Source organism: Rhea americana, unplaced genomic scaffold (assembly GCF_003343005.1).
Source record: "Rhea americana isolate MKP2758 unplaced genomic scaffold, rheAme1 scaffold_111, whole genome shotgun sequence".
Lineage (NCBI taxonomy): Eukaryota > Metazoa > Chordata > Aves > Rheiformes > Rheidae > Rhea > Rhea americana.
In genome coordinates, this window is record NW_028185162.1 from 2,964,817 (window position 1) to 2,990,664 (window position 25,848).

At 57.6% G+C, this 25,848-nt stretch overlaps 2 protein-coding genes across 2 annotated transcripts in view; one reads left to right on the plus strand and one right to left on the minus strand.

The window, feature by feature from the left end:
- The first annotated feature begins 372 nt into the window (after positions 1 to 372).
- LOC146600960 (E3 ubiquitin-protein ligase PHF7-like) lies at positions 373 to 3,154 on the plus strand. The gene is made up of 9 exons (XM_085314573.1): positions 373 to 469; positions 830 to 921; positions 1,012 to 1,113; positions 1,364 to 1,488; positions 1,687 to 1,849; positions 1,932 to 2,038; positions 2,175 to 2,288; positions 2,681 to 2,799; positions 2,976 to 3,154. The coding sequence occupies exons 1-9, from the start codon at positions 436 to 438 to the stop codon at positions 3,152 to 3,154; spliced, it is 1,035 nt and encodes a 344-aa protein (XP_085170699.1). The 5' UTR covers positions 373 to 435.
- Positions 3,155 to 13,172: 10,018 nt separating this feature from the next.
- Positions 13,173 to 25,848, minus strand: part of TMEM132E (transmembrane protein 132E) — a 30,325-nt gene continuing 17,649 nt past the window's right edge. The window contains exons 4-9 of the mRNA XM_085315681.1: positions 23,298 to 23,490; positions 22,821 to 22,964; positions 18,303 to 18,508; positions 17,296 to 17,575; positions 16,993 to 17,184; positions 13,173 to 16,391 (exon numbers count right to left, since the gene is read on the minus strand). Coding sequence (XP_085171807.1) covers positions 15,354 to 16,391; positions 16,993 to 17,184; positions 17,296 to 17,575; positions 18,303 to 18,508; positions 22,821 to 22,964; positions 23,298 to 23,490 — 2,053 coding nt within the window. The 3' untranslated portion in view covers positions 13,173 to 15,353. The remainder of the gene's footprint in view (positions 16,392 to 16,992; positions 17,185 to 17,295; positions 17,576 to 18,302; positions 18,509 to 22,820; positions 22,965 to 23,297; positions 23,491 to 25,848) is intronic.

Sequence of the window (25,848 nt, forward strand, 5' to 3'; positions counted from 1 at the left end):
GCCCCAGGGGCGCTGGAGGCGCAGGCTGCAGGAGCCGCCGGCCCCCCTGCCCGGCCGGCCGAGACCTCGGCACCCGCCGCCCCCGCGACGCTGGGCCTGCATTTAGCCCCGGCGCTGCCCCCGCATCACAGCGGGGCCCTGTGACCCGCCGCCGGTGGCGGGCTGAAAAGGGCTGTGCGGCTGGGGCAGGAGCTGGGTCGGGAGGCAGCACCTCCGAGCTACCTGCGGAGGTGCGGGCAGGGGAGGCAGGGGCTGGCGCGGGGCTGCCCGGGGACCAGGGGGTGCCCCTGCCCGGGGGCTCGGGGTGCCGCGCTGGAGACTCACTGTGGTCCCGCTTCTCCCGCAGGGTCAGCAGAGGAGCGCGTGGAAGGGAAAACCCGGGGCTGCGGTGCCCGGCACTCTCCAAAGCGCTCTGTCCACTGGCCCGTGTCCGCCATGAAGAGGAAGGCCCCCGACTCGCAGGAGAAGGGTGAGGGCGCCGGGCCCCTGCCCGCGGCTCCCGGCAGCCCGCYGCCCGGYGCAGGTGGTGKTGGAGCRGTCCGTGAGCRGTGGCAGGGGCAGGCAGGAGCTGCCCGAGTGCCCCGCTGCGGAGCCCGTGCTCTCCTGAGCCTGGGCTGCCCMGGCTGGGCACGGGCRCCCGCCGGGACMCCYGTCCCGGCCGTGCCCCCATCCTCTGCAAACCCCATCGCGCCGTTGCCGCAGCTCCGGCCCTGACCGTCCCCCCGGCGAGGCTGGGCCAGGGCAAGGCCTGGGGGCAGCTGCTCGGGGATGTGTCCCCAGGCCTTGGCRGGCTGCTCAGTGCTCGTGGCATTTGCTCTCTCCCCTGCAGCCTGCATGCTGTGCCGCCGCGCAGATGTCAGCGCGGACGTCTGCGGGCCGAAGCATGAAAAGAGAGGGCTGTGTGTCCACGAGAACTGCCTGGTGAGCGTGCCCGGGGGTCCCCCAGCTCGGCCCCAGCGCCGCTCTGGGCCTCGGCCACCTCCCGAGCTCTGGCTCTACCGTGTCCTGCAGTTCTCTGCCAGCTGGCTGTACCAGCGCGGGAGCAGGGAGGAGGGCATCTGCGGATTCCTCCCCGTGGACATCAAATGGAAAATAAAGAGTGCGGCGCAGAAGGTGAGGACGTGCCGGGGACGGGGAGGTTTGTGCATGCGGAGGCTCGGGGCAGCTTGGCCTGGGGCACGGGCAAGAGCCACCAGTGCCTCCGWGCAGCTCTGGGCAGCGCTGCCGGGAGCGACCTGGCGCGGGAGGCGGCTGTGCGGGCTGGGAGGCAGCAGRGCRCASGGCCCTRGGCCTTTGCTGGAGGAGCGGGGCTGGCYGGGGAGGCGCAGGCGCGTGCCCGACGGCTCTGCCGTGCTCCCCSCAGMGCTGCTTCGTGTGCGGCGAGCGGGGCGCTGCCATCAGCTGCCAGYGGAAGGGCTGCAGCCGCACCTTCCACCTGCCCTGCGCCTCCGAGCACGGCTGCGTMACCCAGTTYTTCAGGCCCTACAGGTAAGGGCAGCCGGCCCRGCGCYGGGGGTCCCTGCCRCGAYGCCCCGTGCCAGCGCCGGCCRAGCAGCCGAGCGAGCATCCTGGCATTCTGCATCGGGCCGCGGGGGGCTCCTTCGCCCCCTCTTCGCCCCCTCCGCGGCAGTGTGCACGGTCTCCGCGCTTCCCAACCTCGCCCCTCTCTATCCCTGCTCCCACCAGGTCGTTCTGCTGGGAGCACCGTCCGGAGCAGGCAGTGCCAGCACGTCCCACTGCGGAGACGACGTGCATCATCTGCCAGGAGCCCGTGGACGAGCAGCTCTCATACCGCACCATGGTGTGCCCGGCCTGCAAAGGGGCCTGGTTCCACCGGGGCTGCATCCAGGTCGGAGGCGCTTCCCTGGCGCCAGGGGCACAGCGGGGCCAGCCACAGTGCCCCGCTGACGCTGCCTGTTTGTCTCCTGCAGGGACAGGCCGTGCACGCCGGAGTCTCCTGCTTCCAGTGCCCGCTCTGCAAGAACCGCAGGAGATTTCTCCCGGAGATGTTTAAAATGGGCATCTCCATCCCCTTCAGGTTGGCTCCCCGCTGCCCATGCTCCCCGCTCCCAAGACAGAAGGGTGCCGGCACTGTGTCACCCCAGGGGCCYGAGGCCGTGGTGGCTTGTGCCAGGCCAGGGCAGGCTCCTGACTTTCCCTTCCTTCTGCGGCAGAGGACCATYGTGGGAGGAAGGCGGCCGCTACCGYGACCTGTACCAGCGGCACAGGCGCTGCGATGCRGCCCAGTGCCTTCACCCACGGGGCAGGGAGCAGGCAGAGCCGAGCGGGTACGTCAGCCACGCGGCAGMTCTGCAGCGGGGGGCAGCAYGGCTKCTGTCCCGTTGGTGTCRGCAGGTCGGGCAGGGAGGTGGAGGGACGCCCGGGTGGGAAGGGGGCAGAGGGAAGGGGACAGCCCTTTGGCATGGGGGGCCGTGGGGCTGCCTGGGCAAGAGGGGTACCCGCAGCAGTGCTGCAGCCCGAGGGGTCCTGCAATCAGTGGTGGGTGCTGCTGGAGCTCTGCGTGGGCCCTTGGTCTCCCCAAGGGCTCTGGGAGCCGGTGCTYGGCACAAGAGCTGTGCCGGGCACTGCCTTGCTGCGCTCCCTCGGCCCGTGGGGGCCTCGCTGGCATCACGGCCAGCAGCCCCGGCCACCACCRCCACCAACCCGTTTGCTTGGCCAGGCGCTGGGAGCTGCTGCTGTGCTCGTCCTGCGCCGCCCAAGGGGCCCATCGGGGCTGCTCGGGCCTGGGAAACGCCGCCGTGAGCTGGGAGTGCGACGAGTGTGCCGGCCTGGGCGCCGGTAAGAGCCCCGCGGCCAGGGCCCCGCGGGCTGGGGCTGGGGCTGGGGTCAGGCCTGGCAGCGGGTGCTCAGCGCAGCGCTGCAGCAGGGTCTCTGCCTGCGGCAGGGCCGGGGGCACCGCTCGGGGCTCTGCAGCCCCGGGGCCGTGCTGCTGACCTTCCTGCCTCCCCTCGCAGCCTCCAGCGCGCAGCCGGAGCCGGCCRCCCCCAGCACCAGCAGCCAGGCTGAGCCGGCGGCGTCCTCCAGCTCCGCAGCTCCCCGGACCCGCAGCCCGTCGGGCGGGACGGGGCCGGAGCGAAGGCCGAGCCGCTCCAGGCTAGCCCGCCGCTCCCAAAATCCCTACCGGCGGCCGTGAAGACTCCGCCGGAGGGGGCGTGCGGCAGCCCCGAGCAATGGCAGCGGCACCCCGAGCCCCCGAGAATAAAGCTGTTGGCTCATCTCCGCTGCGCTGGGAGCTGCCCCGTTCCTTCCTCGGCTCGCGCCCGCTTTGCCTCTCTGCAGGGGCTGATTTGGGGGAGGGCGGCGCTGGGGCTGCGGTGTCGGCGCCTCTTGGCAAGACCTTGCCCAAGAGCTTCCGTGCCACCCGCGTCCGGCCTTGGTGGCGGAGAGGGAGGGACGGCCCCGGGGGAGGCAGGGCCCCTTGGTCCCTTTGGAAGGGGAAGAGCTGCGAGTGCTGCAGTCGAGCCCTCCCGCGTCTCTGGCCGAGCTCCAGGGCGCGTTCAGTCACCTACCCCCCGCTGACGGAAAGGGCATGAAATCCCCCGTTTCCCTTTAGCGATTGCTCCCAGGAGCCCTGCTCAATCCACATCCACGAGTGGCACTGCCCGCTCGCGGGGAGCAAGGGCGGTTAAATCCCCCAYGGCCTCCAAGCCTGGCGCTGCCAGCCCACCAGTCTGTGTCCAGCTTTCAGATTTCGAATCCACTGTGATCCCCTTCACGATGTCCTGATCCAGGACCAGCTCACTCCGATAGTTGAAAGAGTGTTGCCTGGTTATCCTGGTGCCAGCAGAACTGAGCAAGGTGAGGTCCTGGGTGGCCTCTTGTGATGATGTGATGTGGGACAGAGTCCAACTGGCACGTGCTGGTCTGCAGAGGGGACCCAGCACGAGCAGGTCAGACCTGGCCTCCCGAGGGACYCTGAGCATGGGTGTGAGGCCAGTGCAAAACTGCATGAGCACTTCAGATCAGCCAGGTCTTGGCTCATCAGCCTGACAGAAGGAGGGCTGGGAAATCCTTCTTTTTAGTCCTGAAGGCCAGACTAGCGTGGAAGAGAAACAAACCCATCTGCTTGCGCTTTTGGCAAGTGCAAGTCCAAGCCAAAAACCCAGCACAATATCCTAAGAAAACAGCTCAGCAAAAATAAGCCTGCAACTTAAAAAGAGCCCCGAAGGTCTGGGTTTTTTTCAGAGGGCAGATGCCTGGCTGCATCTGCAAATTAGCTGCTTGCCAGTGGTGGCCCCCCAAGTGGATGTGACACTATGAGACACGTTTCTTCTCCTGTTAGGAGCCAGCTTGTTCCCTGGGGCTGCCGGTGGGACAGGCACGCTGCCCTCTGTGGAGCCCCAGCCATCGTGTTGCTGACAAGGGGAGCTGATCGGGGAGAAAAAAGATAAATCAATGCCAATGTTATCTCTTGATGAGCCAGCGAGGCAATGATAGAGTTGCTCCCATGCCAAAAATCCTGAGCACCTGGACACCAACCTGCAGCCAGGCTCTCCGCTTCCCTAGGGTGCTGTTTGGCATTGGTAGCTGGTGGTATAGCTGAGCTGAGGCCAAAAACGACCTGGAGACCTCCATACTCAAAATGTCTCCTCCTCAGCTGTGCCAACAACAGATTTATTTGGGGCTTTTCTCCTTCACAGTTCCAGAGCAATTCAGAAAAAAAAATTAATAATTTCCCAGAGACATCATCTGTGTTTCTGCTTTGTTCCAATCAAAATCAAAAGCTCTTGGGTTGATTTCCAGCTTTTTAAGGCAAAAAGTAAATAAATGCAATCAAAGGACATGTTGAAGGGGAAGAAACTTTGGATCAAAAGATTGAAGCACCTTATTGCAAGCCAAGAAAACAAGTCAAAGGGAAATATTTTTATGTTTGAAAGTGTTTTTTTCTGTCCTTTGTCTCCTGGAATGTTTTTTCGGACACAAGTGATCAAGTGACGCAGGAATGAAGCCAAGGAGCTTGCACAGGCTTTGCATAGGGCACAAACTGCAGGGACCCCCAAGAGCCTGTTGTCCCCTAAAGAACCAAGGAGCATCTCCCTCCAGCCTGGCTCCCAGCAGCACACGTTTCTCCTACCAGCCAGTCCTACCTATTTATCTGATGATACAGTATGTGTCCTATTAAGCTGAAATTAAGCGGTCGTCTGGGAGCTCTAATGAAAAGCCTCATCGGAGCTCTTGGGTATTAGTGCTTATTTAGGCAGCAAATAGATGGGTTGGCAGCATCCAGCGGGACACGGGGAGCAGAGTCAGGAGCAGCCCCAGCCCGGCTCTCCTCTGCAGCCACGGTGGGATGAGATGGGAACGCTCCACGAGGAGGTCATCTCCACCTCTGAATCTGTTTTCTGCATCACTCTATCTGCTTGGAAGCATTTACCCTTTTGGATTTGAATGTCACCAAGATGAACTGCATCCAGTGATTGATTGTGAGCAGCAAGGAATCCTTCCAAAGCTGCAGAAGGACTTTTTGAGCAGCTGTGAACAAGATGACTGTTAGGATACTCTTTTTTTTCCCACTGTCACTTCTGTCTGCATTTGGAGTTCAGCATTTTTTCCCTGCTTATTTATTTGGCAATATTTTCCAAGCCTAATCCAGTGGAGCAACCTGCRCTTTACAGGTTCTTGTAATCATCTGGGGAGGAGAGATGTAGTTTAGGGGAGTATACTGTCTCCCAATCAAGCTGCCTCGGTTTTTAGTAGTTTTTGAATCTACTGGTCAGCTTTGGTCTGATTGAACACGGTGGCTGAGGTCTTTCTGGGAGGAAGCACTAGCAATTTGAAGGGAARTGGGTGGGCATGTAGGGAAGATACAGGTTCTTTCCGTGCGGAAGGCAGCAGCTGGAGCACAACCCTTATGAGCCCCTAGAGAATCCACACCCAGCTTTGCCCTCACGACCCTCAGCATGGTTAAACCAGACATCACCATCGCCATCTGCTTTCTTCCTGCTGCCAGGCGCTCCCAGCGTGACCTGGCTTTCACCCAACTCCTCTTGCCCACAGCGCTTGGTCTGGTGCAGAGGCGCTGCTGCAGTGCTCACCAGCCCAGCTCCACACCGCCCAGCCCATGGTGCATCACTTGGACCTGGTCTGGGCCATTCTGAGGTGCTTTGTGTGGGTCAGCCGCTCTCGTGGGTTTTGCAGGGGCGAGGGGCTGGCAGCGGGTGCAGGCCAGCCCTGGCATCACGGCAGCTGCACCCAGCATCACCCCACACTCCGCGCTCCAGGTGCCTCCGTGTAGTCGATAGAGCTGCCGGGGTGATTTTGTCCATCCTTTGTGTCGATCCAGTGCAGAAGCCAGCGCTTGGTGACGACTACTGAATCTCTGCCGTTCCCCGGAGAGCTCTCAGTCCATAAACCAATGATTGGATTACACCGATCTAGAAATGACGGGTTTTTCCATCTACTACAATGCTGAGAATACGCCTCGTTTACTAAGCAGTCCCAGGATCATTCGATATTGGCTACAAGCACAATGCGAGCAGCAATTAGTCCTGATTTTGTTTAACTGTTTATGCGAGAGGCAGTACCGGTATGTGCACACACCCCCACGGAGGCATAAACTGAGGCAATGTGTGTATTAATCTGCTCAGCGGGGTCCTGCCAGGCTGAATGTATTTTGCTACCGAAACAGGAAGAAACAGGCTCCCGAGAACGAGCCCGATGATTACTTACAGGGCATTGATCGGTGCGGAGCCTTTGCTGGCTCAGCAGTCTGAACCCCCCGTTTTCATCAGCGCGGTGCTTAACCCCTGGGTGATCGGATTTGCGGCCGTTACTGTGAGCCGCGCTGCCCCCGGCGATTCTGCCCAGCCCCGCAGGGTACCCGTGGCTTTCCAGGGAGACGGGGAGCCGAAAGGCACGAGCCCCTGCGAGGCCGAGGGCAGCGATAGCGTCCTGGCATGCAGAGACGTCAGCTCCCCGGTAAACAAACGCAGCAGTGCCGGAGCTGGAGCTGTGCGCGGGTTTGTGACCGCGAAGGATTCCCTTCAAGGTAAGGTGAGCTGTAGTTCCAACCATCCTAAAAGGTATCTTGTAAGGGACAGAATTAGGGAAAATTAGACCCTTTAGGCCCATGAGAGGGTACCAAACTCAATAGCCCTTCTTCCTGGGCTGAGGTAGGGTGGASAGGAGGCAGGAAGAGCACAGACAGTGAGTGGTAGGAGGGGGAGCTGGAGGGGTCCCGTGCAGAAAAGCCCACYGCTGAGGCAGAAGGAAACCACGTGCACAGACGTGGTGGTCTGAGCGCTGARCTGTGTCACATTTAGAGGTCATGGATGCTCAAGTTGACATTTTAAGTACTTGATTAATGAATTAGCACTGAAGGCTGCACCTGAGATCAGAGTCCTGAGCCTAGTACTAACGTACAGTCACCCAGCATCTTGGTAGGAGAAAKATATATTAGGGACAAGGTAAACTGAGGCATGGAGAGATGGATGAAGCCATTTCCTGTGGGCTTTGACAGCTGGGGCTCTGAATCCTGTGCCATTTCTACRGGATTGTAACGTGGTAGCAGTAATGTCCAAAGGCGTAAGGCCAGTCACCAGAACTTATCTGTGCTTTCAAGGGTTTGCCACCAGTGAAAGGGCCACGGTCCTGCCAGAGGCTAACCGCCCGCGCCCTCCGAGTAGTGGCCAAGGACCTTGACGAGCAGCGGTGGGAGGCAGCATCCGCAGCTGYTTGCAAACAGCCTCGGGGACATTTGAAGGGGCAGAGACGTTCCTCTAGCCCAGACCAAACCATTTGCCCTGATGGCCGCTGGCTCCCCGCCAGCCTCCATAGTCGTTCTTGCCACCTGGCAGGCTGGGACTTTAGYGCTGCCAAATTTTTTGCTGTTCTCTCAAAGTTCACCATCCCCCAAAGGCCAGCTCTGAAATCTTGGTGGGCCCCACGTGGCTCTGCCAAGTGAGGTAGATCCCGCAGTCTGACTGATTGGTTCGGTCAGCGTGATTTATCCACTGCTGTGCTTGAAAGGATGGAGATTGCCTTTGACAGGGGTCCATTATGATTGAAAACCACRTTGCAGGGGACAGCAGGTTAAATTCTCTGGCCATCAAGTGTAGGGAATTGGGCTAAATGAGTGTTTTGAGTCAATCTGCGGGAAAAAAATGCACCTTGGTCCTGATTTATATCCCTGGGTTTCAGTCCACGACTATTCCATCAGTACTCGGTGCCTGTATTTCCTAAGTGATAACGAATGAGCCATTGCGTGGGCCGTATGTGGCATCAAACACACAGCGTGTGTTTCCTCCAGGAGCAGGATGCCTACAGCCCGGTCCATCCAAGCTGGATGCAGGTCTTTTCTGAAGGTGACTGGTTTTGGATGCGTTGCACCGCAAGGAGCCTGTCCCAGCAGGGATTTCCCAGGGCTCTTCCCCTTGGTGGCAGATATCGCGCAGAATAGTCGATGCTTCGCCTCCGGCAGTGCTGCAGAGTTGGCCGGAGCAGGACTCCCAGAGAAGATGAGCTCCTCTGCCACCCCGGCCRCGCTTGGTCCTACCAAGCGTGAGCACGCTGGCAGGTAGGGCAAGCGCTGCAGGAGTTAACGGCAGGGAAATTATTCCACCCAGTGCTGATTCAGTGAAATGAAAAGGAATGTTTTACATTACGGGAAGCAATGAAGCTTATTTAAAATGCAACAGCGTTTCAAATGGATCTGCCTCTCCTAATGACATCTTGATAATATCTTTAAGATGGTTACCAAGGCAGTTTACTGAAAGCCCAAATCCCACCTCAGGGTTTGGAGGAGCAGAAACGGCCRCCGGGCGCACGGCCGGGGCGGCGACGGGAGCGCGGGGACGGGCGAGCTGCCTCCTCCGGCGGGCACCGCTTCGCTGGCAGAGGTTTCCTGCTCCAGAGGTGCTTTCCCAGGAAGGGTCTTGGGGGCCACAGTGGGAATGGCGAGATGGCCCCACGCCGCCGTGTCTCCAAGTTTCTGCTGCGGTCACCTCGCACCCATGCCCAGCCTTGAGGAACGTCACGGACTTCCAAAAAGGCTGAGGACACATCCCAATCCTCCGTCTTTACCTACTGGGGAAACCATGGGTGAAATAGTACAGGGAGGAAGTGTTGTTTGGGGGGGARGGGTGGGGAGAAGTCTAGAAAACAGAAATGCAAAATCAGGCAAATTGGTGTTTAATTTTCACGAAAAACTGCAAGATGTTTGAAGTGAAATTCGTCAAAGCTGTCCTTGTTCTGAGGGTGCTGGGCTGCTGCAGGTGCTGAGCAGGCCAAGGGCTCAGCCCTGGGACACTGCAYATCTCCAGACCTACCCACCCAGTCTGGTTCAAAAGCCAGTTTGTGCTGGGGGAGCTGAAAGGAGGAAGGTCAGAGATGGAGATTTTTGGACTGCTAAAGCTCTGAAGGCGAGTTTCAGCGATAGGGCTGCTTGTCACCACGGAAAGCAGCTCCGCTGGTTCCTTCCAGGGTCCCGTTTGCAATAAAGCCCAGGAGCAGATGGTAGAGACAGAGCATAAAAGGTGTATATTAAGTGCACATATAAATGCAAGTGCACGAGGAGGTTGGGTCCCGTGGAAAGAAAAGAGAGACCATAAGAAAAGAAGGGGGGATGAAGGAGCTGCTCTTGAGAGGCAGCAAAGATGGATCGCAGAGCACCACGGCAGTGCAGGGCACCCGGAGGGCGAAGGCGGAGAGGAGASGTGAGTCCAAAACACACGGTGCTGGAGGCCACAGGCTGCGTGTGCCCATTGCAGTGTTTTCAAGATGCTGGAAAACCAGCAAAGAAAGGCAGAAAGGACGCTCGGAGATGACTTGCAGGCTGGAAACAATCACTGCCGATGGGGGACGGAAAGGGTTTGCTGCTCTTGCCTTCTCCCACGAAGCAGAAGCGGGGGCCGGGGCCTCTCTCGCCTCCCAAAGAGAGATACAGCAAGAGCCACTGCCTGCAACCTGAAGCCAGAGCAATTCAAATGAGAAATTAGGTGCAATTTATTAGCTGGCAGGGCAATTTGCCATGGGAACAGACGGACCCGAGGAGTGATGGATTCTCCATTTCTTGACATCTGCAAATGCAGGTCAGGCGATTTTCTGAATGAGATGCTTTGGCTGAGGGTGGCTGTCTGTGCTCGGCGTGGGCACGGAGGGACTCTTTGCAGCAGAATTTGGGTGCCACGGGCTAGCAGGGCTGGAGTACCCAGAGCTGCCCGGCCAGCTCTGTCCTCTTCTCTCTGCCACCCTTGGGCACTGCGTCCRCTGCAGCTGCCGTGTGGGGCAGGGGAAGGAGATGGGAAGCTGGAGGATGCGCTGGGGAGGTTTCTCCAGAGCTGGACATCTCTCTACTCACAGACCAGCCTCCTTCTAGAGGCAGCAGAACATCACTCCTGCAGCTTGGCAATGGGCTCCTGAAAAGGAAGAAAATTCCTAGAAAATACAAGGAGAGCCCAGAAAGGTTCTGGATTGTGGAGTTCCTAGAAAGCATCAGAGGATTCCTGGAAAGCAGCAAATTTCCTAGCAAGGTTCCAGACTGAGGAGTCCCTGAAAGCCCTAGAAATCTCTCAGAAGGGCTTCAGATCTTGCAGTCCCTAGAAAGCCCTGGGAAATTCCTACAACATGCTGGAAAACTCATAGCAAGGCTCTAGGCCTAGGAATCCCTCATCCCTGGGCATCTCGCCTTGAGTCCTTGGTTTTCATGGATCTAAAACTTTGCTAAGAGGATTCCAAGTTTCTCACTGCTGCTGGCCCTATGTGAAGCAGCAYCAAGCCGAAATTCGGTTCACCGGATAGTTCCCAGACAACATGACTGGGCCTTGGTAGCCGTTGAGATCTCCTCCTCCTCCTTTATCAAGATAACACAGGCCCCTGCGAGGTTCAGAGCAGTTGCCTGCAGCTCGCCTGGCCCCAGGCTGAGCTTCAKCCCTCCTTGCTGAGCCAGGCAAAAACACAGGGGATGGACCCCAGAAATAATAGGGCAATTACCAGCGTAATTATCCCGGCTGCAGTGCAAATCCTGCAGTGAAGAGAGGCGTCAATGCACAGATCCTGCTTTAAATAAACTTCCCCGGACAAGCAGAGCAAACTCCCTTTTCCAGCAGACAAACCTCTCCTGCAGTGGGGAGCTGTGGGACCCAGCCAGCCTTATCCTGTCCCGAGCAGGACGGGGGACAGCRCCGTRCACGGCATCGGGGTGTCCCCTTCCCACACCTCCGCCAAACGCCCGGTCCGAGCTGGGCTGGAGGAGAGCCTGGAGGAGGAAGAGGCTGCGGCTGCTGGCTGGGACGCTGGGGACAGGAAGGGCTGCTGGTACCGAATGCATTCCTGGGGTCAAATTCAGCGTGGGAGCATTCTGGGAGAGCATCCTTCACTGGCCATGCATGGGGGCATTGCCTAACACACCCAGTCTGGTGCAGAGCCCCTCACCCTGGCGTCAGGCCTGGCACCACTGGGATATGCATCCAGCAGGGAGGAGAGGAGAACTGGGGGTGGGGGGGGCTCTTTAGCGAGGCTGGCAGAGGTGTATTTCTATTTCTTTTCCTCCCTCCCCATTCTCACTATTTCATATGAGGGGGGTTGGATACTTTATGAAATTTGKTTTTTTTTTATTAGTGTATCAGTTTTTTTAAGCAAAATATTAAGCTAATGGGATGGTGGTAGGATTGGAGGGGTGTGAWCTAAGCATCTCTTTAAAAGGCAAATGTCTGAGCTGATAAATAGGGAGAAGGGAGCGTGCATCCCTGGGCACTGCCTAGTCACAGGTGTTTTGTGTAGCCTTACAACACCACATTAAAATGCAAATTTGTCCCTGCCTGCTGGGAGCAGATAGTAAAACGCTAAACAGGAAAGAGGCAGCAYAGAATAAACAGAGGGCACAGGGAGAAGGGAGCTGATATAGAGGTTTCCTTTTAATTATTTTTCCCCCTTTTTCTTTTCCTTAAGTGACTTTTGGCCATTGCAGGACCTTTTCTTTTTCTTTTTTTTTCTTTTTCTTTTTTTCTTTTTTTTTTTAACCAGAGCCGAAGGAGTACGGGAGGGAAGATGCCAGTCCTCAGGACTTTACCACGTCCATGCAAAACCCGCCTCATTTTCCTGGGTTTCATTCCCCAGAATTTTGACTGATTCCTCCCTGAGAAACTTAGGAGGAGTTAGGAGCCCAGATAAACTTCCGGCGAGCTGYTTCACCTTGCGTTCCTGATGCTCGGGGCGCATTTTAAGGATTCCTGTAAATGGTGCTGCTCAGGGGAAAACACCTGCGTGCGTGTTTGTAAGTGTATATGCAGGTGCATGCATATGCACACACACAAACATGTGTGTGTCTGTGCAAGCCCCTTTGCATCAATCCTTAAAGGGTGCACTCATATATGCATATATATATATATATATATACACACATGCACACACACACACACACATATATATATATATATATACACACATGCACATGTGCTCTCCTATATAGATATATATAGAGAGATAAGTGTGTGTATATGCATGCATATACACATACATATTTATATAGAGCTAAAAGGATAATGATATAGATGCAGAGAAGCTGACGYGCTCATCTTTAAAAGCGAAGCCCCTCTCTCGAGCCAGCCTCTCTCCCAGGCACTTCTCCAAGCCGTTGCCAGCATCTGGCCCCCCGCCAGCCCATCGCCCGTCCCCACCAGCACTGCAAGCGGCGCCGCGCCGCGCAGCTCGAGCGGCGCTGCCGGAGCCCAGCTGACGACGGCCGCTCGTGCCCGGCAGGAGAGACGCCGGGCGCCAGCGCTTGCGAGCAGCTCAGATTCCCCGACGCATCGGCGCTGGTTTCCCAAGGGCTCTTGGAGCCCTGAACTGTATCTATCAGCTGAAATGGGAACTGATGGGCTGGAAAACTGCCGCTGATGCTCGGTGTCAGATCCTGGGCCTGGCCGCAGCCCCTGGAGAAGGCAGCGGGAGAGCAGCCAGCGCTGCTCGGGGAGGGGACGGCTCGGGGATCCGGCCCCAGAAAAATCACACGAGAAAAGAAAAAGGGGGGGGCACAATCCCGCAGAGACTCAGCCACGGGGCCAGGAGGGGCTGGGCAGCGTTGCACTGCCCCATCGAGGCACCAGCCCGCACCTCCCAGMCGGCCTTCGGCCCCACCGCGAGCCGGGTCTGTCCCCGCGCCTCTCCGCAGCCCCGGGGATGCGCTCAGGTACCAGGAGTCGGGCGCTGGCATGTCTTATTACAATTATAAAATTTTATTATACACGCTTCTTACCTTTCCCCCTCCTTTTCTTCTTCTTTTTTTTTTTTTTAACAAATATTCATATATGTTAATTTAACGATGAGGTTTAGAAGTTCCAAGCAGGGAATTCGGCTGTATTAATTTTACTGCTTAGAATTATTATTAGATCAGTGGCTTGTTCAGTCGTACCTGGGTCCTTTAGATAACAGGGCACAATAAAATGTAACTGGTCTTTGAGCATATCTCAATTCTCCCATATATATATATATATGTATATATATATACACGTATATATAAAATCAGCATAGAGCTAACTGGTAAGTTTTAAGGCCGCTGGGGGAGAAACTTTCATAGCCTGAAAACGATAAACCCTTTAAAGAGCCTTTCACACCACCGCATGCTGCCACAGGCTGCTGCTTTCCAGCAAGGGAAACCGAGGCACGGGGATCCGCGCGAGAGGTGGCTGCTCCATCGTCTCTTCTGTGGCACCGACCCCCGCGCGGCCCCAGATTTCCGAGGGGGAAAAGGCTCCTGGGGGGGGGGGGTCCCAAAAGGGGGCTCAGCCGGCGGCGGTGCCGAGGCCACCGCGTGCGCTTACGCCGGGTCAGCCGCAGCGGTGCCCCTGGGGCTCAGGGCAGCGGCTGCGCCCCGGACGGGTGCATATCCGAAGCCCGGGCGTGGGGACAAACAGATACAGCCCATCACAGTGCTGCAGTGCCTTTTGGTTTGGCTTTTCGTTTTGTTGTTTTTTTTTTTTTTTTTCCTAGTCTTTTATTTAAGAAAGAAAAAGAAAATTAGACACAGTGGTGGGTAACTTCCAATCCAGAAATAAGCCGCTGCCAGCCTCTGCCTCCCCCCGCCCTGGGTGTCGCGGGGCCAGGCGCGGTGGGACCCGCAGGGCGACGCCTGGGTGAGGATGCTCCGAGCAGGGCCGGGCTCGGCGCCGGCCGCGGGAGCAGCCTGGCAGCCCCGGGCTCACGGGCGGGCGGGAGACGGACGCTGGGGAGCTGCCGCAGGAGCGAGGCGAGCTGGAGGCAGTGGTTTACGGCAGGCAGAAGGCACCGCGGCGGCTGCATCTCGCACCAGGCAGCCCCACTGGGCCGGCGCTGGGAGAACTGGGACAGGCCTGGTCCTGGTCGGGACTAAGGCTCRGCTCCCCGGGGTGACGGGATGCCCGAGCACTGCTGCTTGCCGCCTTCCCTCCCGGTGCGGCCAGGCCCCCTGAGAGCCCCCCAGCAGCCGCGGGGCAGGCAGCGGGGCCCTCGCTCTCTGCAGGCAGAGAGCCCCACGGCAGGGCTGGCCCGGCTGCCCGGGGAGGGACCAGCACGCAGCCGGGGGGCCGGCCGGGCTCCATCCCCAGCCCGCCCGCCCCCGCAGCCGAGCCAAGGAGGGCGGCAAATCCCTGAACGTACATTGAATTCCTAAATTGTGCAACAAAATAAAGCAAAGACGGTCGCGGTTCGCCTTTGGGAGCCACCCAACGGGTGCGCGGCGCCGCTCCGAGCCCGGCCCGGCCCGGCCCGGCCCGGCCGGTTGCACGGGGGGGCACAGGCCACGCCCCCAGCGGGCTAGGCCACGCCCCCAGCGGGATAGGCCACGCCCCCGTGGGAAGCCACACCCCTTGGAGGCCACGCCCCAACGGAGAAGCCCCGCCCCCCCCGGACCGCATCTCCCGCTCCGCTGGTGCAAGGACCAGCTCCGCCAAGCCCGGAGCAACCCCGCTCCTCTCCCGCGGCGGCTCCCGGTGGGGCCGTGGCACCTCCCGTCTTCCACATCCCGCTGCGAGGCCCGCGGCAGCGTCCTTCTGGCCCGGGCCTGGAGCYGCTCGCCGCGGGACACGCGCGGAGGTTTCATCCGCAGCCGTTTTCCACCCCTAGCTTGGCCCCTGCGCTCCCTCTGCTGCCCGCRGGCTGATGGGCTTCGTTATCTGTGCGTAAACTCAGTGCTTCTCCTTGGGAAAAATAAAACTGTAAAGGGCAAGTAAAGAAAAAAGAGCCGGGGGGGTGCATTCAAACGAGGTGAAGAGGATGTGACATGTGCAAAAGAGAGAACACACACGAGAGCCAAATTTGGGTCGCCGGCCCTTCCAGGAAGCAGCCGGTGCGGCGTGGTGTGGCATGGCGTGGCGTGGCATGGTGGCACCCTCCCTCCCCCCGTCCCCTCTGCCTCTGCGTTAAGCGATCTCTTTGATTCTGCGGATGTAGTTGTGAAGCTCTTCGGGGTCTTGGAGCCCCATGTCCTGGCAGACCCACTCCAAGTCCTCCTCATCGGCAATGGGGATGGAATTGTAAGCCAGCTCGTCGGAGGGCAGCGTGGCAAAAGTGGTGAACTTCACCCGCTTCCGTTTGGAGGTGGGCGAGTTGAGTGGGTCCTCGCTCTGGTCCCGTGTGGAGCCCCCCGAGGAACCGTCCCCGCGGCCATGGACCTGGCTCTGCACACTGGTCTGTGAGCTCCCACTGCTGTGGTGGTCCCCATGGCAGCATGTCTGGACATTTTCCAGGGGATTCCCAGGACTCTCGGGCTGGGGGGAGAGGTCATTGTGAGCCCGCAAGGGCTGCCCATTGCCCAAGAAAACCCAGTGGTGGGAATGGTCCATGTTGGTCTGACCTTCCGGTGGAATGCGTTTGTGCCGGTATTTCAGCACAAAGACAATGCAGTTGATGAGGAAGACCAAGATGGCCAGACAGAAGACACCTAGGAGGGCATACATGCCTATTTCAAGGTCTGTCAGCCCCCTGGTCACCTGAACAAAGCCAGTGGGGATTGTGGGGAAGTCCTCGGTGGGGTGAGATGCGCTAGACATCCTATTGTCCTCACTCGGCTCCGCTTTTCTCTCCACCTCTGCCCGCAGGGTGGTACTTGCTGCTGTGTCCTCCCGCCCCGCCAGTCCTGGCTTGCTCGGCACATGGTCGTAGTCATAGGTAGGGTCCTCCTCAGAGCCGAAGTGGACCCGCACACTGGCCAAGGCTGTGAAGAGCACACTCTTGCGTTTGGTCTTCTGGCAGCTCTCACAGATGACCAGCTCAGCCCGGAGCAGCTCCCCCGACCCCTCGTTCTCTGCCACCACCAAGGGGAAGGCCCGGTCCTGGGTTACTGAGACCACTTTCTCATCCAGGCTGGTCACCACCAGGTTGTAATCCTTGGGGTCATAGAGGGAGAGGGGTGCTGTGGTGCCATCACTGTAGGAAATCCACAGGCTGAGGAGTGCTTCCTGCAGGACCAATACAGCCAACAGTTGCCCAGCAGGATGCAAGCCCACCTGCATCCATCCATCCCTCCCTCCTTTTCATCCTTCCATCCATGCTATTCATCCTTTATCCCTCTCCTTTTCTTTCCCTCCATCCACTTATCAATTCGTCTTCCTCCTTCCAACTTTGACCTGGTTTTTCCTTTTCATCCCTTTTTCCCTCCCATTATCTGCATAATCCCTCAGGCAGGATCATGCCTCTTAATGCCTTCTCTTAGAAAGAGACTGCCAAGGATTTGGGACAGGGCACAGGCAGGTTTCTGGGTCCCTCTCTCCTGGCATCAAATGGTCCGGACACTCAGTTGCTTCTCTGCTAAATTAAATGGCAGTTCCTGAGCTCTGCTTCCTGCCACCATCACTGCCAGGGGCTCAGTGTGGAGCAAAGGCTCAGGGATCAAGGGGAGCTCCAAGGCTCCCCTTCTGAAGCTGTGGGCAGGATTTGGGAAAGTGGTTTGCGAATGGAATCCCCACCCCACGCCGAGTGCCATGATGGGCTGCCCCAAGCACCAGCACACACAGTGTGACCCCTCAGCCCTTGGGCCAGCCCTGCCACCCCTTGCCTCACCTGCTTGAAGAAGCTGAGGGTCTGTTGCGCAGCTGTCTTGGCAATGATGGTGTGGCTATTGCCAGGGCTGGGGTGGAGGGAGAGGGAGAGGCTGGAGACCACTTGGGCCTTCAGGTCTGTGATGCTGACCTTCTCATCTGCCACYGTTATGAGTGTCTCGCCCAGCACCGCCTCCATGAGTGGGGACACAACCTAAAGGGGAAAAAGGTGCCCGTCACTGCCTGGACCTCTCTCTCTCCTGGTCCTCTCCTCCCCCACACCAGTGAGATGTGCACAGCCACCCAGAAGGTGGCCTAGGTGTACCTTGAAGAGTGTGGTGCCTGGCTCTCTCCCAGCCAGCGTGAAGCTGTCCACCATGCGGGCCACCCGCGGGTCATCCACACGCATGAAATCACTGACCAGGTCGGTGACTTCCACCAGCCAGTCTGGTCCCAGCATGGTGACAACCTGGCCCATGCCCTCCACTGACGTGGTGTGGAACTGGGTGAAGACCTGCAGTGTGGCGTGCTGGTACTGCAGGGCACAGCCTCGGCTCTGCTTCCTCTCCTCTTCATCTTCCTCATGGTCACTGTCCCGCACYGACCTGCGGGACATGGGAGCAGGTGGGGAGCACCGCCAGCCCCCTCCATGACTCTTCAGCCCCCAGGTGGAGGACAGGGGTGACCAAGCAGAGAGGGGTAAGACACTGCAGAGAAATGCAGGGTCTCCCAAAGTAGGGAAATAAACTGGTTGCTCCTGGCCAAAAAGACATCTGTTGCCCATGAGGTCTCTGAGGGCTTTACTGGCACATGGCAAAGTGGGTAGCCTGGAGCTATGCCCACTAACCAGCAGAGAGCCACAGAATAATTTAATTGGGAGGACCACCTGGTCTCTAGACCTCAAAGCAGGGCTAGTTTTAAAGTGAGTTAGCCTCATCCGGATGAGTTTTGACCCATTGCCAAGAATGGAGGTTCCCTATCAGTTCCAGGGTTTGACCACCCTCACTGATTTTTTTCTCCTTACATCCAAACAGTAATTTCCCTTGTTGCAACCTGTGCCCATAATCTCCGCTGTTTCACTCTGAGGCAAGTCTAACTCCATCATATTTAAACTCCCCCTCATTAAGTAGCTGAACAGGGTAATTAACTGCCTCCTCACTTCATCTTTTCCAGGCTAAACAGATCAGCTGGCTCAGCCTCTCTGTGCATCCCACACCCAAGTACCCTCACTATCTCCATGGTCCTCTCATGGACTTCTTCCAGCTTGTCAACACYTCCCTTGCACTGTGGCACTGATGCAACCTCATGCATGTGCACCCCCACAGCACCCACCTCCTGTCTGGCAGAATGGGCACCCTCCAGCCCTTCACTTGGCTCAGCCGGGCATCCGAGAGCTCAATGTGCAGYGGCAGTTTGGGCACCCACACTGTCATCTCCAGCGGGGCAGAGAGGTGCTCGTAGGTGAAGGTGACCCGGGCGCTCATGGAGCCCAGTGACTCCTTGCCGCTGACAAAGACATAGTCACAGCTGCTGGAGACCTAGGAGAGAGGGACAGAGAGAAGAGGGGGGGTTGCAAAATGCCTGTAGAAATCACACAGATACTGGAAAGGAGCTATTAAGAGGGCTGAGACATTCTGGGGGAGTAAGACTGAACCAGGCATGTACCCGGTTAAAGGCCAGCCCAGGAGAGGGGACGCCTTCTCCTCCTCAGTATCATTGCTCAGAGGAGTGGACCATCATAAACRAGGTCTACAACAGATATTTTCCTCTGATCTTGCTGCTCTGCAAGCCCTGGCCCACTTTCAGCCCCTCCAGGCACCTTCACGTGGTGCTTTAGCTACTTCGGCTCCTGCACTTAACTGTACTGTTACAAAGCTCAAGTTAGAAGCACTCACGGGTGCCTTTTCGACTCGGCCTGCACCACAGGGCTTGCGAATTGCTCATCTTGGACATCAGCCCCAAAAGTTCCTCCATCACCACTCAGCAACTGTGGGCAATAAGCATAGACCAGCCACGTGCCCAGGTGTCATAGAGGGAGGCCGTGGTCCCATCCCCACCACTCATGCTAATACCAGGAAGAACTTTCAGAAGAGTCTGGCTGAGTTCCACTGTTCATTTTCTCTATTTCTCCCTCTTTTTTTTAATTCCTTTTTATGCAAATGCTGTTAGTTAAATTTGCTATAAAACAAATATGTCCTGTGAGGGCCATTTATTACTAACCGATCCAAGCCAATTAAAGAGATAAGAGGAAGCGACAACAGYATCTCTTCCTTCCCAGCAGGGTTTGGAAGGAGAATCAGTCCAGGGGGGCTTAAACCTCCCATCTGGAGCAGCCCCAGGCCTAACTCTGACCTCCTCTCACCTCTGCACTAAGAATTGTGTCTGAATTGTTTGTAGCTAGGAAAAAAAAAATGTTTCCTCAGCAGCACAGTCGCACGCTCTCGGTTGTATTGAGTATCTCAACAGCGATATTTCTTGATTCCAGTGAGCTGCTCTCCCATATGGATTCTCTGATGGCTGATAAGGGGTTGAGTCCATGCCGTATGCTAGCTGACGACAAAGRTGATGATAGTATCATTGTCTCCCTCCGCTTCATCCTTGGGGACATACACTCATTCATCTGCAGGAACTTTGTATTTTAGAGCTTTTGAGCAGAGCCTGATTTCYACAAGAGCTCAGGGTTGTGGGGCCCTTCTGTGGTGCACTTGTGGTCCCTTGGGGCCAACAGCACCTGCCAGCTTTCCCCATGGTGACAGAACTGTCAGGACCACACAAGCAGTGAAGGACACTGAGCCCACAGACTGGAGCTCTTTGAAAAGTCTCCACTCACCAGACGGCAGGAGGAAAGTGCAGTGCAGGAGGGTTTGTTCATTGCCTCCATATCAGATGGATACCAGCTCAGCATGTCTGAAAAAACAACCTCAGCTCTGGCAGGGCAGCCTTTGAATAAAGATGAGCTCTTGGGTGAATCCCCCAGCAAAGGAGTACTCTGGATATTGTGCCATTTATCACAATAAATATGATGGGCTGCTGCTTGCATTACCTTAGCTAATAAATCCCCCCAGCAGCCTTGTTCTGGGGGCCGCTTGCTTTTCAACTGGCTGGGGGAAAAAATACGACAACAAAAAATACCAGCACACCAGGCTTGTCCTGATGATGGAGTGACTGCAGATTAGCTTTTAAATGAAGTGAGTGCTTGTTCAGAGAYACTTCCCGGATTCACAGCAAGACATCGGTAAGCAAGAGGCTGAGGTCTCCCTGGGCACTGAGCCAAGGCACCAACAGCTCCATTCCTGTGGCCAGAAGCTGGGCCAAGCTCTCTGTCAGCATGGTCTACAGACTGAAGGGCAGTACTGAGGTGATGCATCCTCTCCAAGGCCTTCAGGGTCCACCACAGCTGATGGGATCCCACGTTTGCTCACCAGTAGTTCCCTGTGGTGGGCAGGGGATGATCAGGGATCCCAAAGCTGCAGCCAGGCCACCGAGCTGATGTGGTTGTAGCAGGTCTTCAAACAGATACATGAGGGTGATGATGGGCTCCTAAGCAAGGCTCAAATAGCAGGTGGGGTTGAGCATCTCCCCACTGAGTATTGCTGGAGGCGGAGGTGGCCCTCCTCTCTCTGCAGGTCCCCTGGGCGCATACACAGTCCCTGAGGCCGTGGTGCAGGCAGGGAAGGGGTATTATTTCTATGATACCTTGAAAGAGCAGGTCCTCCTCTCTGGGACGAGTCACCATTTGCCACCATGGAAGGGATGAGGGTTACAATTCACATCTGAACTCTCCCTCCATCCTTCATCCACGGCACGTGCACCTGTGCTGCCCTTTGCCAAGCAGGTCCAGGTTGCTTCCTCTTCATGTCATACAGAGGAGCAACCACGGCATGCTTACCGAGCCACAGATGGGGTGGGGAGAAGCAGCCGTTTCCCGCTCCCCAGCTCTCCCTAATGTTAAATTATTTACAGTAACAGATACCAGATCCCACTATGTAAGCTTTGATTTATGTAACAGGTTTACAGCCCTGACGCTGTAATCATACTCCCCAATCTCAGCAGGTAACTGAAAGCTCCCTCGGAAACGAATCTCCAGCACAAACACAAAATAACTCAGCAAGAAATTGCAAGGGGCTCCAAATGGAAAGCAGGAGGCGAGGGAGTCGTGGGGCTGGAGGGCTCCTCCATGTATTATTCATCCCCGTTTGTGCTCTTGTGTCTGTTCCCCCCAGGTCTGGGGACAGTGTGTAAATAGATTTATGAGCAGAAAGGCAGCACATTAAACAGTTTAAGTGTCTTGGAGTCCATCCTGAAGTGTATTATTGCTCCAGTGTTTAATCATGCTGCAGAGGACCGGTCTCCATAAATTAGACCTCGGCACTGTAAATCGTACGGATTGGAGCTATAGTCACAACTTGGATAAACAGTTTGTGACACCAGCTGTCCTCCCCCRTGCGCCCGGTGCTCATGGGCCCCCCAGCTCCCTGCAGGCCGACTAGGGCTCTCTGGGCACGCAGGAGAGCGAGCCCCCGAGCACAAACGTGCGTGCAGTGGGGCCACAGCCAGCCGGGCTCTGCCCACCGCAGAGCTGCCAGCCCCCCACCGCAGCTCAGAGAGCACCCATGGCAGACGCAGATGAGGAAGGGGAGAAGGGGGCTGAAGGACACAAGAGGAGCCGYAACTTCCAGCGTGAGTCCCCTGCTTCTGTAGCTGGCACAGCTCCTTCAAGGGGAAAGGAGGGGAGGGAAACAGATGGATGGATGGATATGGAGACGAGGAGATGGCTGACTGCCTGGATGCATATGGGAAGGCTGGAATGGGTATAGRGGGAATCAGGGAAGAATGGATGGGGATGGACGGATGGATATAGTGACAGAATAATATGGATSGATGGATATATGGATACAAACAGTGAGAAAAATATATATGAACAGATGGATGGATGGCAGGAACGATGCTCCTCACCTGAGATGATGACTGGGCAGATGCTCCCTATGGAGACAGCTACACCTTTGCATCCATCCAGTGCTCCCACACAGCCCTCCTGCTCCTCTCGCTGGCCCCAGACCCCTCCTCCAGTCAACCCCAGCCCTGGCCCCGTGCAGCCAGCCCTGCCCCTTGYCAGCAGCATCGGGGCCCTGCATCCAGCGCCTGCTCCCAAGGCACCTGGGGAGAGCTGCAGTGCCGGGAACGTTGGCCAGCCGGAGCTGAGCCTAGAGTCCAGTCCTAACGTGAAATAAATGACACTCAGAGGCACAAGCAAAGCAGCTAATGAGAACATGCTGTTTACCCTGCAAGATGACAATATTTTGCCTTATCAGTARTAAGTGCCTTGATAACCCACAGTTATTGCCATTGCCTAGTGGCAGCATGCTCAGCGCTGGAGCATCCCACAGCCTCTCTGGGGGCAGTGCCTGAGTGTCTTTTCTTCCTCCTCACAGAGGCCAGGGAAAGGCAAAACTGGACTGAAGCTGCAGGAGATGCCAGCACTCAGCTGGAGCTGCTCCCGGGGCACGGGAGGAGTTATTCCAGAGTGASGGGGGATCCCCATATTAGCACTCCCATGTTAGATGGGACTATGTCTGGGACAAGGTGGGCTTGTGGGGTGCACAGGGCAATGTGTGTAGAGACAAGCACCTTCCTGCCTTCTCCCATGGCAGGTTGCCCAGTGCCGTACCCATCCCCAGGGTGCAGAGCCTCCCTGTGTACCCAAAGCAAGGCAGGTCCCCTCATCCCAGCACCAACACTCAGTTTGGCCACCAGTCCCAGCATTGCTATTTACACTGATGGCACTGGGAAAAACTCAGCCCCTCGCTAACACCAAGGAGAGCCCAGCCCCAGCTCCCTTCATACACCCACCTTGATGATGTCTTCATTGTCGGATTTGCACTCAACCATGGCTGAGACATCCACGATGACGCCACTCAGCTCAATCGCAATGACCTTCACAGGAATGGCCACTGTCCGGCCTGTCAAGATGGCYGTGTTGATGATTTCTGTGTCCTGGGGATGAGGTGCAAAGCAGAACATCAGTCTAACGGGCAGTCTACCTCCCCCAGGAGACAGCTCCTGGGCAGCTCATCTCCTACCCAGGCCCTGCAGGCAGAGAAGGGACCYATGGGTCAGTGGGGATATATAGACATAGAGACCTATTGCCAAGGCAGGAGGGGTTGGCCTCCATGAACGCTATTGAAAAAAAAGCAAAGTTGGCAGTCCTTTCCACGGAGGGAATGGGGAAGAGCTTGGAAGGGGTGTGTGGCATACTGGAGAGCATGTGACCCTTGGGTGATGCATCTGGCAGGAGGGGAGCRTACAAGGACCCCTCAATCCACTCACCATGGCCAGAGGCACAATGGCCCGGATGTCCCTCTGGATGACTGTCAGCTCTGTCACCACCTTCTCCAGGTCGGGCGGTGGGTTGCGGCCCCGGTAATCAATGTGCCACATGATGCGGCGTGTCACTGACTGGCTGGTGAAGTTCTCCATCTCGAAATCCAGCTGCATTATCTCAGCAGAGGAGTCCCCATCCCTGGGCAAGGGGGACAGGAGGGGGACGCTCTCAGCTGAGCGCCTGCCGGGGCAGGTCCCGCAGGCGCCCCGGGATCAGAGCCAGCCTGCAGGACACACGGACAGTCCCGTCTAGCGATGCGGAGCAGAGCATCTCCAGCAGGTCCAAGCTGCGCCGGATCGGAGTGCCCGTCTCAGCCAGCAAGAGGAACCGGGGCCCGTGCTGCCACCGCCACTGCAATGTAAGCACGTCCTTTGCACCCCAGAAACGGCACAGTCCTAAAACCCAAACCCAGGACAGAGGAAGAGCAAATTCACCACTGATTATTGATCCCAAAGACACAAAATCTAACCTTTACCTCTGCCCTCTGCCAGGGACCACTTTGATGGAAACCAGAAGTGGAAAAGAAAGTCCCTATTTTTGTCGTGCCTCTCCTCAACAGAAGAAAAATTTGGCCAGCTAAAGCGTGCTCTTTCCAAAGGCTGCTCAGTGATATATTAGCACCTTGTGCTGGACCTGACCAACGCTGTTAATTGTACCGCGGCCGCACGGCAGCCAGCCCCGGGGGACGAGCAGCCTGGCTGCGGGGGCAAGCTGGGGGCTGCCCTTGTCTCCCGGTCAGCGTCTTCCCGGCAGCGAGGCTGGATTTACCACCACCGAGGCGCTCCCGCAGCGCTGCTTCCTTGGTTGCCTCCTGCAAGTCAACCCTTCCCAGACGGAGGGAGCGCAGAGCGTGCAGAGCCTGGCAGCTGAAATCCGAGACYCTGCCTGTGGCTCGGCTTCCCAATGCCAGCTCCCCACAGCGGAGCACAAGCTGCCCCAGCGAGCTCCCCAGCGCTGCTGGCGAGACACTGCTGCGCCCAGCCGCTTGCCCATGCACAGCCCGTCCATCCCCGCTGCAGCTTGCGGCCCCCTTCCAGCCACGGCGGCAGCTCCCCGGCTGCAGGGGCACCAGCACGTTACTGGCAACGCACAGAGAAAAACAGACCACAYGAGCAAACCCGCAGCCAAACCGTGAACCACATGTTCGTCCGGGGGGGCAGGACAGGAGGCGATGGAGACACCATCGAGGGGAAGCACAGAGCATCACTTTGATGCGGTCTCCTTGCCGCAGCGCCAGCACAGTGGCAGTTTTCCTTAAGGAACGACGGGGGGGGGCAGAAGGCTCCCTACAGGCACTCCTGGTAACGCCAGAGCCCGTCAGCCAACTCCAGACGTGTTTCTCACAAGAAAACGCTCTGCAAGCTGTGCATTTCCCAGCCTGTCCAGGACATGCCCTTACACCCAACCTTCAGCAAATCCAGATCCCTGAAGCCGACTGCCACAAGACAGCCGATGCACACGCTAGCAAACGATGCACACGCTAGCAAACGCTCCCCCCTCCGAGGGCCGGAGCCACGCTGCCGCTGCGAGCAGCAGCGGGGTTAACCCCTCGCTGGCGGCCGGTGATGCTCCTCTCCCCGAAGCAATCCTGCCTCCCCCGCCCCATACCTTTGTGCRAATTGCAAATTCCTAGGGGCATTCAGGGCTCTGCCCACCGAGACAGACAGTCCTAGTGCCCTCCCCTGAAACTGGACCTCCTCAGGGGGGTACAAAGGATGTGCAGCCCTGGGCAGAGCCAGCGAAAGGCTCCCTGGTGCGGGAGGAACGAGGGAGGCAAGGAAAAGACGAACACTGCCAGGGCCAGGAAGGAGAAACTGGAGCCTGCTCTTGTCTCATCATTTAGCAGTGATCCAGAAGGTCCCATCGATCTGGGGGTGCTGGATACACTCAGTTTATCCCTTATAAATATGTAACGAGTGAAAGGGAGAATAAAAAAGGAAAGCAACAATTCAGTGCCTACTCCAGGACATGGCATTGGRTCACTGCTGCCCTGAGTGGAAAGGGGGACCAGGCAGCGGACAGAAAGGTCTGCTGGAGGCGAGGGATGGGGAAGCACAGGCAAGGATGATGGGTGCACAGGATTGCTGCCACGTGGCAAGGCCTGAGCTCCCCGTGGCTGTCCTGCAAAGGAAACAGCTAAAGGGGTACGAGGGAAACCGCCAAGCCCACTCGGACTGGAGAAGGGGGTTGGGTTGCTCTTCCAACAGCACAGCACAAAAAGCAGCTGGGAAGAGCCAGGTTCGCAGGCGAAGCAGAGCTGCTGCTTCACACCGGAGGCAGCTCAGCCCCGGGACTCCTCGCCGTAGGATGCTACTGGCCTGAACGGACTCCGGGGGAGCACAGGGAAGTCACAGCAGCCCTGCTACGGACCCCAAAACAGCCKCCAGCATGCCAGCCTTGGGCTGAGAACGGCCAGAGGCTGCGAGAATATGARGGGAGCATCATCTCCCAGTGCGGCCGGCAGTGCCAAGCCCAAAGGACCACGCCAGGGCGAAC